Source organism: Ornithorhynchus anatinus, chromosome X4, assembly GCF_004115215.2.
Source record: "Ornithorhynchus anatinus isolate Pmale09 chromosome X4, mOrnAna1.pri.v4, whole genome shotgun sequence".
NCBI classification, from domain to species: domain Eukaryota; kingdom Metazoa; phylum Chordata; class Mammalia; order Monotremata; family Ornithorhynchidae; genus Ornithorhynchus; species Ornithorhynchus anatinus.
In genome coordinates, this window is record NC_041752.1 from 4285304 (window position 1) to 4301811 (window position 16508).

Below are 16508 nucleotides of genomic sequence, written 5' to 3' on the forward strand. Positions count from 1 at the left end.
GCGGGCCCGGGAGTCAGAGGATCCGTCGCTGCCAAAGAATAATAATAATGATAATGATGATGATGGTATTTGTTAAGCGCTTACTGCGTGCCAGGCACTGTTGTAAGCACCGAGGTAGATACAAGGTAATCAGGTTGTCCCCCGGGGGGCTCACAGTCTTAATCCCCATTTTACAGATGCGGGAACTGAGGCCCAGAGAAGTTAAGTGATCTGCCCAAGCTCACAAAGCAGACAAGTGGAGGAGCAGGGATAAGAACGCATGACCTCTGACTCCCAAACCCAGACTCTTTAGCCACGCTGCTTCTGTGTGTGCTTCTGTGATTGCTGTGTGAGGTTGGGCAAGTCACTTTGCGTCTCAGGGACACGCTTCTTCTGTTCTACCCTCTGCTCAGCGCTTAGAACAGTGCTCAGCACTTAGAACAGTGCTGGGCACATAGTAAACGCTTAACAAATACCGTAATTATTATTTAAACTGGGAACCCCATGTGGGACAGGGCCTGTGTCCAACCTGATTAACTTGAATCTACTCAACCCAGTATTTGACACATAGTAAACACTCAACAAATACCATAAAAGAAAAAAACCCGGAAGGAGGAAGGAAGGAGCTTGGTTGATGAGATCGGTTCAGGGACCCTGGCATCCGGGTCAGCGTCCTGACGAAACCCTACCGTGATCCCCCTGGAAGTAGGGCTGGGTCCCGTTATGGCCCATCTGCCCCAGAGAAGGAAAGACAGAATTTTGCTAATAATTAATCATCGTGGTACTTGTTAAGCGCTCACTAGGTGTCAGGCACTGTATTAAGCACTGGGGTGGATACATGGTAATAAGGCTGGACACAGTCCCTGTCCCACATGGGGCTCACCGTCTTATTCCACATTTGGTTGGGTAATTTTAACCAGGGGGTAAGGAGGTAAGGAGTGGAAGAGAATGCTCACAGAAGCAGCAGAGTCCAGAGGCCTGGATTCTAATCCCGGTTCCGCCACTTGTCTGCTGTGTGACCTTGGCCAAGTCACTTCACTTCTCTGGGCCTCTGTTTCCCTATCTGTAAAATGGGGATTGAGACCGAGAGCCCTATGTGGCACGGGGAATGTGTCCAACCCGTTTATCTTGTATCTCCCACAGCAGTTTTAGTACAGCCCGTGGCACATAGTTAGTACTTAAATACCACGATTACTGCTCCGCTGCGTGACTTTGGACAAGTCACTTCACGTCTCTGATCTTCCGTTTCCTCCTCTGGAAAATGGGGATTCGAGTGCCGTTCTCCCTCTTCCTGAGACTGAGCCCTGGTTGGGACAGGGACCGTATCCGACCCGATTATCAGTCAGTCGGGGGTCTTACCGTGCGATTACTGTGTGCAGAGCACTGTCCTACGCCCTAGATCGAGTACAATAGGGTAAGCACAGTTCTCGCCCACAAGGAGTCTAAAATCTAGGGAGGAGACAGACATCAAAAGAGATTACATAAGGAGACAGTCAACCAAAGGATATATACCTAAGTGGAGCGGGGAATTACCTCACATCTACCTCAGTATTTAATGCAGAGCTTGGCACACAGTGAGCACTTGGGAAATATATTCATTTGTTAAATTGTATTTGTTGAGCACATATTGGATGTAAAGCACTGTACTAACAGCACTGCGAGAGGACAGTAGAACAAAAAACAGACACATTCCCTGCCCACAATGAGCTGACAGTCTAGAGGGCCATCTCCCAGTAAAAGGCACACGCCTCTCTCCCCCTTGTCTGCTGGGAAACCAGGAGTATATTTTCTTTTCTTTTTTTAAGGTACTTATTAAAGCACTTACTAATGCGCCAAGCACTGTACTAAGCACTGGGGTAGACACAGGATCATCAGGTACGACTCGGTCCCTGTCCCATACGGGGTTCCCCGCATATAATAATAATAGTGGCATTTGTGAAGCGTTTACTCTGTGCCACTCTCTGTCCAAAGTGCTGGGGTGGATACAACAAATCAGGTTGGGCACAGTCCCTGTCCCATATGGGGCTCCCAGTCTCAATGCCCATTTTACAGATGAGGTAACTGAGGCCCAGCGAAGTGAACTGCCTCAGCCCAGGTCACGCAGCAGACAAGTGGCAGAGCTGGGATTAGAATCCATGACCTTTTGACTCCCAGGCCCGGGCCCTATCCACAACGCCGCGCTGCTTAGGAGGGAGTAGGGTCGAATCCCCATTTTCCAGGTGAGGGAACCGGGGCCCAGAGAAGTGAAGCGACTTGCCAAAGGACACCGTGCCGGGGTGCTCCGACAGACCTCCCTCCGTTCTGCCCTCGGCTCCCTCAGCCCATTTTCCCATAGGAACTCCTTGTCCCTGATTGTCTGCGTCCTCATCGTTAAGAAGAATTTGGCTTCTTCAATTATCTCCACACCCCCTTAACGGTGCCTTCCTCCTCTTGCGTCTCTTCCGGCGGATCCCGGGCAGGAAAGACCATCAAGAGGATGGATGTGACTTTGGCAGCGAGGGGAGGAAGAATATCTAGATTATTCCCCCCCCACCCCGCACTAAATGAGAGTTCTAAAAATAGCCCCCACCCAATTTGCCCCTTGAAGCGGGTTCTAAAAACAGCCCCTCCTTCAAAGCCTTGTTGAAGGGCCCATCTCCTCCAAGAGGCCTTCCCTGACTGCACCCTCCTTTCCCCTTCTCCCACTCCCTTCGGCATCGCCCTGACTCGCTCCTTTTATTCATCCCTCCTCCCAGTCCCACTTATATCCCTAGCTGACATTTATTTCTTTCTATTAATGTCCATCTCCCCCTCCAGATAGTCAGCTTGTGGTGGGCAGGGACCGCATCTGCTAATACTGCTATATTGTCCTCTCCCAAGCTCACAGTACAATGCTCCGCACGTAGTAAGCGCTCGATAAATACGATTGACTGACTGGATACCAAGCCCTGTTCTAAGCAGTGGGGTAGATACAAGCTAATCAGTTAGGCACGGTCCCTGTCCCACGTGGGGCTCAAAGTCTTAATCCCCATTTTCCAGATGAGGGAACCGAGACCGAGAGAAGTGAAGTGGCTTACCCAAAGTCACCCAGCTGACAAGTGGCGGAGCCGGGATTAGAACCCACAACCTCTGACTCCCAAGCCCGGGCTCTTTCCACTAAACCTCGCTGCTTCTCAGTGGGGATTGAGATGAAATGGGGATTGGGAGAAAACGGGGTTTGAGACCGAGCCCCTCATGGGACAGGGACTGTGTCCAACTCGATTTGCTTGTATCCACCCCAGCGCTTAGTTCAGCGCCTGGCACCTGGTAAGCCCTTAACAAATACCATAATTATCGTTATTATCCACACAGCCTTGCCCAGGGGGCAGCTTCGGGTGCCAAGAAGCCCCCCGCCCTCCCATCCCCAGAGACCCCAAGCCTCAGCCCCTCACCCCTCCTGATCCCAGAGCCCAACTCGGTCCCCGCGAATCCCTTCTCGGCACAGGCTCAGCGGGAACAAAAGTCGACCCAGAGGAATGACTTGGCCAAGGGAAAAGCAGAGAGTCTGGGAACCGAAGGCGCATGTTGATTTAGGAGGGCTCACCCCGATAAAATCACCAGGCGACTTCCTTGAGTCACAGATTAACCTGACCTTTTTCCTCTGATAATCTGAAGGAGAATCGAAGGCACCTCCCCCCTCCAAAGGACACCCGGGGTTAAGCCCCTCTGTCGGTGCTCTGAACTCTGGCCCATCCAGTGCTCCAGCCTGTCCACACCCGGGCCTGGGAGTCCGAAGGACCTGGGTTCTAATCCCAGCTTCGCCCCTTGTCTGCTCCCTGACCTTGGGCAAGTCGCTTCGCTTCTCTGGACCTCATTCCCTCATCTGTAAAATGGGGATTAAGACTGTGAGCCCCATGTGGGACAGGGACTGTGTCCAACCTGCTTAACTTGTATCTGCCCTGGCGCTTAGAATAGTGCTTGGCACATACTGAGCGCTTCACAAGTACCATTATTATTATTACAGTGCTCGGCCCACAGGTTGCCATTGCTTTCTACTGTTGATCGGCTGAGATTTGGGAGGCCTAGATTCTCTTCCAAATCAGACACTCTCTTACTGCGGGTGGCCTTGAGCAAAAATTACCAAACTTCTTTGGGTGCAGTTTCTTCAGCAGTACAAAGGTGAAATCCTGCCTCCTCCCTCCCTCACAGGGATGTTGTGAACACAGACAAGAAACCTTGGTCGCCTTGACCTTTTCCAAATAATAATAATAATGATAGCCATAGTATTTAATAAGCACCTACTACTACTAATAATAATGGTGGTATTTGTTAAGCACCTACTATGTAATAATAATTATTATTATTATGGTATTCGTTAAGTTTTTACTATGTGCCGAGCATTTTTCTAAGCGCTGGGGTCGATAGCAGTTAAGCAGTCTGGACACAGTCCCTCTCCCGCATGGGGCTCACAGACTTAATCCCCATTTTGCAGATGAGGTCTACTGAGGCCCAGAGAAATGACTTGCCCGAGGTCACACAGCAGACTTTGGCGGAACCGGGATTAGAACCCACGACCTTCAGACTTCCAGGCCCGGGCCCTGTCCACTATGCAAGCGTTTAATACAGTGCTCTGCACGCAGTAAGCGTTCGATAAATGCGATTGAATGGAAGAACGAATGAATGAAATATCGTCCCAGAGAGCGTCTCCCGAGCGGCCATCTTTCCCGGACACATCCGCCCGTGCCTTCTTCCCTCAAAACGGCTCCCGGTGCCCGCATCCCATCCCGCTCATCCTCTCCGCCTCTCTTTCTTCGTCTCTAGGTGTGCAACTGCGATAAGTACTTGAAGATCTCCAGGGAGAAGATGAAGGAACTGATGAAGCTCAGCGGCTACACGGCCGAGGAAGGCGGGCCGGGAAAATGCGCCCGGTCCCGGGCGGGCCGCGGAAACGGGCCGGGGACTCCGCGTCCACCACCGGGTGAGCCGACGAAGCCTCTTCGGCCGACGCGGGTGCACGGGTGCTGGGTTGGGGTCTGATTTATAGCAATAATAATAATATTAGTGGTATTTGTCAAGCGCTTACTATGTGCCAGGCACTGTACTAAGCCCTGGGGCGGGTACAAGTAAATCAGGTTGGACACAGTCCCTGTCCCACGTGGGGCTCGCAGTTTCAATCCCCATATTAAAGATGAGATCCCTGAGGCCCAGAGAAGTGATTTTTCCTCGATCAATCCATCGATGGGATTGATTGAGCGCTTACCGTGGGCAGTGCACTCTACTAAGCGCTTGGGAGAGGGCAATAAAATGGAATTAGTGTTTTTCAAGTTGTAGAGGGGTGAGCTTTCCCTGCTGGAAGACCATAGGCTTGTTCTAAAGCCCCATTGTTAAAATAATAATCGTGGTATTTGGCGCTTCCTAAGTGCCAGACACTGTACTAAGCTCTGGGGTAGATAGAAGGTAATCAGGTTTGACCCAGTCCCTGTCTCACATAGGGCTCACAGTCTTAATTCCAATTCTTATGCAGGGAACTGAGGCACAGAAAAGTTAAATGATTTACCCGAGATCTCAGAGCAGGCAAGTGGCGGAGCCGGGATTGGAACCCTGATCCTTCTGACTCCCAGGTCCGGCCTCTATCCACCAGGCCAGGCTGCTGTGTGTGACCTTGGGGCAAGTCACTTCACTTCTCTGTCCCTCGGTTTCCCCATCTGTAAAATGGGGATGAAGACTGCGAGCCCATATGGGATAGGGATGGTGTCCAACCTGATTCGCTTGTATCTACCCCAGTGCTTAGAACAGTGCCTGGCAGCCAGTCAGCCAGGCAGTCGTATTTATTGAGCACTTACTGCGTGCAGAGGACTGTGCTAAACACTTGGGAGAGGACAGTATAACAGTAGACACATTCCCTGCCCACAAGGAGCTTATAGCCTAGAGGGGGAGACAGACATTAAGAGAAATAAATAAATTACAGATTTGAAAGTAAGAGCTGTGGGGCTGAGAACAAACGCTTAACAAATACCATTTCAAAATGAAAAAGCCATCACTTGAGCTCGGGCCAGGTCTGTACGGGTCAGGCATCATTTGGGAAGCTGCATTTCTGCGACACAGTTCCGTTCGGGAGTCAGATTTTCCCGGGGCAAACCCGTGGCATGAAGCAGTAGGAGAACGTGGATCTCGTAGCAAGACCAGAACTCTGGAAATCACATCCGCTGGATCCACAGAGGGGCCGGCCCGGCTTCGAACATCTTTGCCACCCATGCCAGCCACCACGCCTCCCCTGTCGGACAAGACTGCACTTCTCGTTTTTCCACTCCAAATCCCGTCCCTCTCACCCCTCTCCCACCCTGAGGGAACCTCGAGCCTGTTCCCGCAGTTCCGGGAAGGTTGAGGGGGAAGGCAAGGTTGCCCATTTCCCCGGTGAACGGCTGCCGATCCAAGCACCTCTTTTTTTTAATGTTTTTTGTTAAGCGCTTTACTACGTGCCAGGCACTGTTCTAGGCACCGGGGTAGATACAAGCGAATAAGGTTGGACACCATCCCTATCCCACGTGGGGCTCGCAGTCTTCGTCCCCATTTTGCAGGTGGGGAAACCGAGGGACAGAGAAGCGAAGTGACTTGCCCAAGGTCACCCAGCAGTCAAATGGCGGAGCTGGGTTTAGAATCCAGACTGGTGCTGTATCCATCAGACCGTGCTGTGTCTGACCTTTGAGAGTTGTTCTCCCAGTTAAAAAGACCCCTTCTCTATGGCTTCTTCTGAGCACTCGGCAGCCCTTCCATCCCTCAATCAATCAATAGTATCGATTGAGCGCGTACTATGTTCAGGGTACTGGGCTGAGCGCCTGGGAGAGGACACTACAACAGAATTAACAGACACGTTCCCTGCCCTTTATACACTGACAGTCTAGAGGGGGTCAGACATGAATATGAATCAATAATTTATCATATATAATTTTAAAATATGTAGAGAAGCACTGTGGGGTCCGGGATGGGACGAATGTCAGATGTCCAACGGTCACAGATCCAAGTGCGGGTGACGCGGAAGGAAGAGGAAGCAGGGGAGAAGAGGGCTTAATCAGGGAAGGCCTCTTGGAGGAGGTGTGACCGTAATCAGGCTTTGAAGGTGGGGAGAGTGGTGGTCTGGCCCAGACGGAGGGGGAGGGAATTCGAGATGTGGGAAAGGGGTCGGTGTAGAGATAGTTGAGATCGGGGCACGGTGAGTGAGCTGGAGACAGAGGAGCAGAGTGTGCGGGCCTGGCCGGAGCAGGAGATCAGCGAGGTAAGGAAGGAGGGGGCGAGTCGAGTGAGTGCTTTAAATCCGATAGAGAATCCGTCGGGAAAGCATCCGTAAGAGCGCGGGCTTTGGAGTCAGGGTTCATGAGTTCGAATCCCAGCTCTGCCACTTGTCAGCTGTGTGACTGTGGGCAAGTCACTTAACTTCTCTGTGCCTCAGTTCCCTCATCTGTAAAATGGGGATTAAGACTGTGAGCCCCACGTGGGACAACCTGATTCCCCTATGTCTACCCCAGCGCTTAGAACAGTGCTCGGCACATAGTAAGCGCTTAACAAATACCAACATTATTATTATTATTATTATCTCCCGGCGTTGGCCGGTTAGCGAGCTCAGAAATGTTGGTATTTGTTAAGCGCTTACTGTGCGCCGAGCACTGTTCTAAGCGCTGAAATCCGACAGACGATTCCTCTCCCCTCCTTCAAAGATTTATCGAAGGCCCGTCTCCTCCAAGAGGCCTTCCCTGACTAAGCCCCCCTTTCCTCTTCTCCCACTCCCTTCTGCGTCACCTTGACTCGCTCCCTTTCTTCATCCCCCCCTCCCAGCCCCACATCACTTAGGTCCCTCTCCGTCGTTTCTTTCTTTCTATTCATGTCTGTCTCCCCCTCTAAACCGGAAGCTTGGTGTGGGCTTGTGGTTATCTCGTCCTCTCCCAACTGCTTGGTCCAGTGCTCTGCACACAGTAAGCGCTCAATAAAAACGATTGAATGAATAAACGAATGAGGAGAGACGGGACAACCCTCAGGGAGCCTGGGAGTCTTTTTCGACTTGTCATCCGTTGGCTTAATGTAATCAGGCCCCGCTGTCAACTCTGGCTCAGTCCGCTCAGCCTTAGTCACCCGACGTGGCTCGGACCCAAGGAGCTGAGAAATCACCCGTCTCAGGTGCGGCAACAGAGCTCAGATCGGGTCAAAGAGGGAGAGGACCCCGATTCTGAAACTCACCTTTCAGCTCCCTCTCCATGCCAGAAAAATTCTGCAACGCTGATACCGCATGGCCTAGTGGAGAGAACCCGGGTCCTTTTGACTCCCGGGCTCTGATCCCGCCTCCACCGCTTGTCTGCTGTGTGACCTCGGGAAAGTCACTTCACTTCTCCGGGTCTCGGTCATCTCGTCTGTAAAATGTGGAGTGGGACTCCGAGCCTGTTGTGTGACCTCGGGAAAGTCACTTCACTTCTCCGGGCCTCGGTTATCTCGTCTGTAAAATGTGGAGTGAGACCCCGAGCCCCACGTGGGACGGGGACCGAATCCAACCCGATTTGCCCGTATCCACCCGGCGCTTCATACGGTGCCTGGCACATAGTAAGCGCTTAACAAAAACCAAAGTTATTATTATTGCAAGTCAGGGAGGTTGGACACAGTCCCTGACCCACGTGGGGCTCTCGCTCTTAATCCCCATTTTTACAGATGAGGGAAATGTGGCCCAAAGAAGTGAAGTGACTTGACCAAGGTCACCCAGGAGACATGTGGCGGAGCCGGGATTAGAACTCAGCTCCTTCGGACTGCCAGGCCCGGGCTCCAGCCACTAAGCCACGCTGCTTAGTGGCCAGACCTGCGTACTGTCTCACCACACAGTCTCCCTGGCTTTCCCATATCTGAGCCTTTTCAGGGTCCTCGCCCGATGGCAATCTCTCCTCCCGGAGAGCAGATGGGAGATAAATATTTCCAAATCATGTCGTACGCTTGATTTTCGGGGAGGCGGCGAGCGGGGGGGGAAAACGGGGCACCATCTCACATAACAGCCAGATTAATCCACCACTCTGGAAAACTGGTTTAACTGGCCAGATTAGTCAGGCTACATGGTAACAGCCCTGGGCCGTGGGCTGGGCAACTCACATTAGAATTTATCAACATTGGACTACTATTATAACAGGAATGATTAACAATGGCAACAATTCTCAGGCCTGGGTTATGAGATTCCTTCTAAGGACTTATTATGCGTTTATTATGGTACTTGTTAAGCGCTTACTATGTGCCAAGCACTGTTCTGAGCGCTGGGGTAGATCCGAGTTAAACAGGTTGGACCCCCGTTCCTGTCTCCCGTGGGGCTCACACTCGTAATCCCTGTTTGACAGATGAGGGAACTGAGGCCCAGAGAAGCGAAGTGACTTGCCCAAGGTCACGCAGCAGACATATGGCGGGGCTAGAATTAGAACCCGGGACCTTCTGACTCCCAGGGCCGGGCTCTATCCACTAAGCCACATTGCTTCTTTACTTACCAAGCCTCTGCCACCCTGAGCCTGTGGGGCACAGTGATCCAAGGAGCACGGAATCTGCCAGGCAGAGAGGATTCCGGGAAAGAACTATCCTCCTTTGGGGGTGGTAATTCTGACAGACCTTTAGTGACCGCCATTAATAATCATAGCAATAATAATAATAATTCATCTGAAGCAGCATGGCCTAGTGGATAGGACACAGCCCGGGGAGTCAGAAGGACCTGTGCCCAAATCCCTGGCCCGCCACTTCTCTGCTGTGTGACCTTGGGCAAGTCACTTCGACTTCCATCTTCCATACTTCCGTACTTCCATCCCTGGAGAGCTTTAGGATCACTTAGACGGCTACCTTTTTAAGAGGACGTGATTCCGGTTCTGGTCGGGGCGGGGACAGACCTAATCCTTATTTTACAGATGGGGTAACTGAGGCCCAGAGAAGTTAAGTACTTAAGTGGTCGAGACGCAGTAACGGTGAGGGTTTGCCCCGAGTCGTCCACGCTCTCTCTCCCGGTTACCCCCCGGCCCCATGACGCGTCAGGTAGGAACGATGGCCGTTCTGGCATCTCAGAAGAGCTCGCAGTTCTTTAGGACCAACGGTCGTGGTCGTCACTGTATCAGAGCAATGGCCCAGCCCAGGCTCTTGCCTCTAACATTGTGATAAACAGTCCGACAGGTGCCTCCGTGACGTCTACCCTCATGGCTGGGGAAGCAGCGTAGATCGAGTGAATAGCAGTGGATCGAGCCCGGGCTCGGGAGTCAGAAGGACCTGGGTTCTAATCCCGGCTCTGCCCCTTGTCTGCTGTGGGACCTTGGACGAGTCACTTGACTTCTCTGGGCCTCAGTTCCCTCATCTGGAAAATGGGGATTGAGACCGTGAGCCCCACGGGGGACAAGCTGATGACCCTGTATCTGCCCCATCGCTTAGAACAGTGCTTGGCACGTAGTAAGCACTTAACAAATACCATCAGCATTATTATTATTATTAGACTTCGAGCCCCATGTGGGACAGGGATTAGGTCCAATCCGATTAGTTTATATCTACCCCAGGGCTTAGTACAGTGCTTGGCACATAGTAAACGTTTAAAAGGTACCAGCATTATTCGTTATTGTTATTATGACTTCACTTCTCTGGGCCTCAGTTCCCTCATCTGGAAAATGGGGATTAAGACTGTGAGCCCTCTGTGGGACAGGAATAGGATCCAAACTGATAGGCTTCTGTCTACCCCAGTGCTTAGAACAGGGCCTGGCACATAGTAAGCGCTGAACACATATCACAATATTATCGTGATGATTACGTCTCCGCCTTCCGGCCTCCGGGACCCACATCCCGGAGCTGACGGGAGAAGGTCCTCGTGGAGGGTCAGGATTGTGAGTCAGCAACATAATCCCTGGGCCCGAGGGGAGATCGGCACTGCAGACCCGTTCATTCATTTATTCGATCGTATTTATTGAGCCTGTATTGATAATAATAATGATGATGGCATCTGTTAAACGCTTACTATGTGCCGAGCACTGTTCTAAGCTCTGGGATAGCAACAAGGCTATCAGGGTTGTCCCACGTGGGGCTCGCGGTCTTCATCCCCATTTTCCAGATGAGGGAACAGAGAGGTGAAGTGACTTGCCCCAAGTCACACAGCTGCCAAGTGGCGGAGCTGGGATTAGAACCCACAACCTCTGACTCCCAAGCCCGGGCTCTTTCCACTAAGCCATGGTGTGTGGAAAACACTGTACTACTACGAATAGTTGTGGCATTGGCTAAGCGCTTACTCTGTGCCAGACACTGTACTAAGCACTGGGGTAGATACAAGCCAGTCGGGTTGGATTCAGTCCCTGTCCCACGTGGGGCTCCTGGTCTCAATCCCCATTTTCCAGATGAGGCAACTGAGGCCCAGAGAAGTGAAATACTAATGATAATGAATAATTATGGTACCCGTTAAGCACTTTACTATGTGCCCTGGACTGTTCTAAGCGCTGGGGTAGATACAAGTTAGATTGATCACGGTCTCTGTCCCATATAAGGCTCATGCTCTTAAACCCCATTTGACAGATGAGGTAACCGAGGCCCCGAGAGGGGAAGCGACTTGCCCAAGGTCTCGCAGCAGACAAATGGCAGAGCCCGGGATTAGAACCCATGACCCTCTGACTCCCAGCGCTCCATCCACAAGGATGGTAGAACAATAAGCAATCTAGCGACCCCTAGACCGTAAGCTCCTTGTGGGCAGGGAATGCGCCTGGCTATTTGTTGTACGGTACTTTCCCAAGCGCTTAGTACAGTTCTCTGCCCACAGTAAGCGCTCAATAAGTACGACTGGATGCATGAATGACCTCCAAACCCAGCCCGGGCCTGGCAGTCCCCAGGGAACCCAGGACAGCGAAGGTCGTCACGTCCTAAGGCCGCCATTTTCCGCAGGGGTCTAGCCCGGAGCCCGCCAACGTTTGGACCCCTCCCATCCCAAGCCAAAGGCGCCAAGCTCTCCCACTGCACCTCCTAACCCGCTTGGATATTTTTTTCTTTCTTTTTTTTTTTTTTACGGCTGTGCTTGTGTGTTATTAACAGGACAATTAATCGTTGTATAATAACTCATTTGAATTTTTAACCTAGGGCTGTTCCAGGTTTCCCAGGGTTTTGTGCACATTTCCCGCCCAGGCTGTTTGGGCTTGCAGAGATTTGCCAGGAAACGTTTCCCCCACCCGGACCAATCGCACGGGAGCCCCGTCCTGGTGGTCTACCCACGAGGCCTCCGGGAAATCGGAACTCGGGCGAGCCGAAATGGCCGGGACCACCCGCGGCAGCCTCGGATGGGACGGCGGGAGGGCCGCCCCTTCCCCGGGGTCTTCCGCCGACCCCCCTCACCCGGCCCAGTCTCAGCCCGTCCGCGGAGCCGTGCCCAGCGAAGCTGGGGGGGCCGGGAAAGAGCGGCGGGAAATGGGAATGCGGGCACCTTCGGGCACCTTCTCCACCCTCTTCTAACTAAGCCAGCTACTCCCCTGGGCCTAACATTAGTCACTATCTGGTTTTGGAACTTCGTATTTATTGAGCGCCTACTGGGTGCAGAGCACTGGACTGAGCGTTCGGAAGGGGACTGTAGAACAATAGAACGGATACATTCCCGGCCCACAACGAGCTTACGGTCCAGGTGAAGCCGGACAGAATGAAATGGCACCCTCACGAGATGGGGGTTGGGGACACCATCGGACGTGGGTTCTAATCACGGCTCCGCCGCTCGTCTGCTGTGTGTCCTTGGGCCAGCCATTTAACTTCTCTGTGCCTAAGTTACTTCATCTGTAAAATGGGGATTAAGACTGTGAGTCCTACGTGGGACAACCTGATTACTTTGCATCTACCCCAGGGCTTAGAACAGCGCTTGGCACATAGTAAGCACCTACCAAATAGCATTATTATTATTATTATCATCGTTTATTCCCCCCCAAAAACGGGGTGCAGCCAGCTTTCCACTGATGACGATGATGATGGTGATGGTATTTATCAAGTGCTTATTCTGTGCCAGGGACCCTACTAAGCGCTGGGGTGGCTACAAGCAAATCAACTTGGACACAGCCCCCGTCCCATGTGGGGCTCACAGTCTCAATCCCCCTTTTCCGGATGAGGTAACTGAGGCCCAGAGAAACAAAGTGCCTGGCCCAAGTTCACACAGCAGAGAAGTGGGATTAGAACCCATGACCTTCTGACTCCCAGGCCCGGGCTGTAGCCACTCCCTGACGCTGAAGGTAGCAGACTCCCCGGGCCTGCCAGACGGCTGCTGAAGTGTCCCTCAGTTTCCCCGGCTGCACCTGAGCCCTCTCGGGACCAGGTCAAGCAAAGTCGCTCTTCTCCTCTTTACCAATGGCTGGTCGGTGTACGGTGGGTGCGACTTCCAGGCATTGGCATTTCTGACAAATTGGGGTTCCGAGGATGTCCATTTCCTTTCCGTGAGGTTTCTGGGGCCGCGGGGCATTCCGGGAAGGCTTGGAACTCCAGGGATTTGTTCGCGTCGCCACAGCGCCACAGTTCTGGCTTTGAGGCCTCATTTGAACTGGGCTCCTTAGCAATTCATTGTAGTGTGAATCCATCAATTAATAGTGTGTACTTTGAGCAGAACACTGTACTAAGTGCTTGGGAGAGTAACAATAATAACGGTGGTATTTGTTAAGCACTTACTGTGTGCCGGGCACTCTACTGAACGCCGGGGTGGATACCCGCAAATCGGGTTGGACACAGTCCCTGTCCCACGAAGGGCTCGAGATCTCAATCCCCATTTTACAGACAAGGTAACCGAAGCCCAGAGAAGTGAAGTGACTTGCCCACGGTCACACAGCAGACAGGTAGAAGAGAGTCGGTGGACATGTTCTCTGCCCACAGGCGACCGACAGCCTAGAGGGGGAGACCGACATTTCAAGAGAGAAGCGGCGTGGGATGGTGGAAAGAGCCCGGGCTTGGAGTTCAGAGGACCAGGGTTCTAATCCCGGCTCTCCCACCTGTCTGCTGTGTGACCTTAGGCAAGTCACTTCACTTCTCTGTGCCTCGGTTCCCTCATCTGTAAAATGGGGATTAAGACTGTGAGCCCCACGTGGGACAACCTGATTAGCGTAGCTCAGTGGAAAGAGCTTGGGCTTTGGAGTCAGAGGTCATGGGTTCGACTCCCTGCTCTGCCACTTGTCAGCTGTGTGACTGTGAGCAAGTCACCTCACTTCTCTGTGCCTCAGTTACCTCATCTGTAAAATGGGGATTAACCGTGAGCCTCACGTGGGACAACCTGATGACCCTGTATCTCCCCCAGTGCTTAGAACAGTGCTCGGCACATAGTAAGTGCTTAACAAATACCATCATCATCATCATCATCATTATCATTATTATTATTATTAAAACACTCCCTGAGCGAGTCTTGGGGACTTCCCGGCGAAGCAATCAACGAAACTCCCCCCGGTTCTTGGTGGAGTCTGGAAAATGAACTCCGGAGAGAATTGTGCTTGGCCGTGACCCAGGAGAGGGAAAAGCGAGGAAGGAAAACAGCTGGAATTCTCTTTGCCTTTGGAATTCTCAAAGCAAGCGGGCAGTGGAGGAATTTTCCCTGTTCTCTTCCTCTGCGATCACCTTTCCCTGCCCAATTCTGCCAACTTAACCTACCCTAACGGAGGGGGGAAAGGGGCTTTCTTCCCATCGCTGGCTTCTCCAGGCTGACGCCCTTCTACACAGATGCCCCCTTACCTAATTCTGCTCTTTTGTCCCCTTCTTATCTAGAATATCTGTAACCAAGAGATAGCCAGGTGGCTCCAGGGTCTCACATTTCAAATGTTCCTCCCTTCCCTTATCAAAGAAACTCACTAAGGAAAGGTTTTTTTGCAGGGGACTTTTTTACTCCAAGAAGGTTCCGTGTGTGTGTGTGTGTGTGTGTGTTATGGCGCTTACTATGTGCCAGGCCCTGTATTAAGCGCTAGGATAGATACAAAATAGTAGGGTGGGACACTGTTTTCTCTCTTGTACCAGATCCTCACAATCAGCGCTTTCCCCGGGAAGCAGCGTGGTCTAGTGACAAGAGCATGGGCTTGGGAGTCAGAGGACCTGGGTTCTAATCCTGATGTGTGACGTTGGGCAAGTCTCCAGTTCTCTGTGCTCTAGTTACCTCATCTGGAAAATGAGGTTGAAGCGTGTGAGCCCCCTCTGAGACAGGGACTGTGTCCAACACATCTTGTATCTACCCCAGCTCTTAGAACAGTGCTTGGCACACAGTAAGCGCTTAACAAATACCCCTATTATTATTATTTTTATTATTGGGTACCTCTTTTATCACTCCTAGTGAGGGAAGAGTTCAAAAACCCTCCAGGGGGTGGCCTAGCTACTGGCCACTAATGGAACAATGCCACAGAGTACATTCATTCAACTGTTGGTTCAATAAGTACGCTTACTGTGTGCAGAGCACTGTACTAAGTGTTTGGGAGAGGACAATACAACAATAAGCAGACACATTCCCTGCCCACAGAGTGCTTACAGTCTCCATGACAGGCTGGGGAGGAAGCTCCCCTTCTCTGAAATCAGGGTCTAAGGGATGACACGGCTTCTGAATTTGGCATTTTACCATCAATATTTTATTAATAAGAATAATTATGATTATGGTACTTGTTAAGCACTTACTGACCTAAGCATTGGGGTAGATAGAAGATAACCACTTTGGACCCAATCCCTGTCCCACATGGGGCTCCCACTGTAAATATCCGTGTCAACTCATTGTGGGCAGGGAATGTGTCTCTTTGATTCATTCCTTCAATCGTATTTATTGAGCGCTTACTGTATGCAGAGCACTGTACTAAGCACTTGGAAAGAAGAGTTGAGAAATAAAGAGAGACAATCCCTGCCCACAATGGGCTTATAATCTAGAAGTCGGGTTTACGGTCTGGAAATATTAGAATCACCCCCATAGGACTATAAGCTCTTTGGTGGCGGGGATCATGTCTACTTACTCCGTTGTGCTTTCCCAAGTGCTCAGCCCAGTGCTCTGCACACAGCAGACTGGCATCTCCTCAAGGGCAAGGATAGAGCCTACTTATTAATAATAATAATAATCATGATAATGATGATATTTGTTAAGCACCTACTATGTGCCAAGCACTGTTCTAAGTGTTGGGGTATATACAAGGTGATCAGGTTGTCCCACGTGAGGCCCGCAGTCTTAATTCCCCATTTGACAGACGAGGGAACTGAGGCCCAGAAAGGTGAAGTGACTTGCCCGAAGCCACACAGCTGACAAGTGGCAGAGCCGGGATTAGAACCCACGACCTCTGACTCCCAAGCCCGGGCTCTTGCCACTAAGTCACGCTGCTTACAATTGCTTACTCAATTCTACTCAGTTGCACTCTTCCAAGTGCTCAGTTCAGGATTCCGTAAGCTCCTTGGGAGTAGGAATCATGTCTGCTAACTCTTCGGTACTCTCCCCAGCTCTGAGCACAGTGCTCTGCAAACAGTGAGCACTCGATAAATGCCATAATAAGTAGAGAAGCAGTGGGGGAATTCAATGCTTACTCTCCCTCCTCCTTAAACCGTGAGACAGGGACTGGGAGAGCACTTGGGAAAGTACTGGG

The 16508-nt window shown here is 51.6% G+C and overlaps 1 protein-coding gene across 3 annotated transcripts in view; it reads left to right on the forward strand.

Annotated features, from left to right (window-relative positions):
* EXD3 (exonuclease 3'-5' domain containing 3) overlaps positions 1–16508 on the forward strand; it is a 241239-nt gene that overhangs the window by 216937 nt on the left and 7794 nt on the right. For all 3 annotated transcript variants that reach the window (XM_029054293.2, XM_029054292.2, XM_029054295.2), the window contains one exon: positions 4759–4915. In XM_029054293.2, the coding sequence (XP_028910126.1) occupies positions 4759–4915 (157 nt within the window). The remainder of the gene's footprint in view (positions 1–4758; positions 4916–16508) is intronic.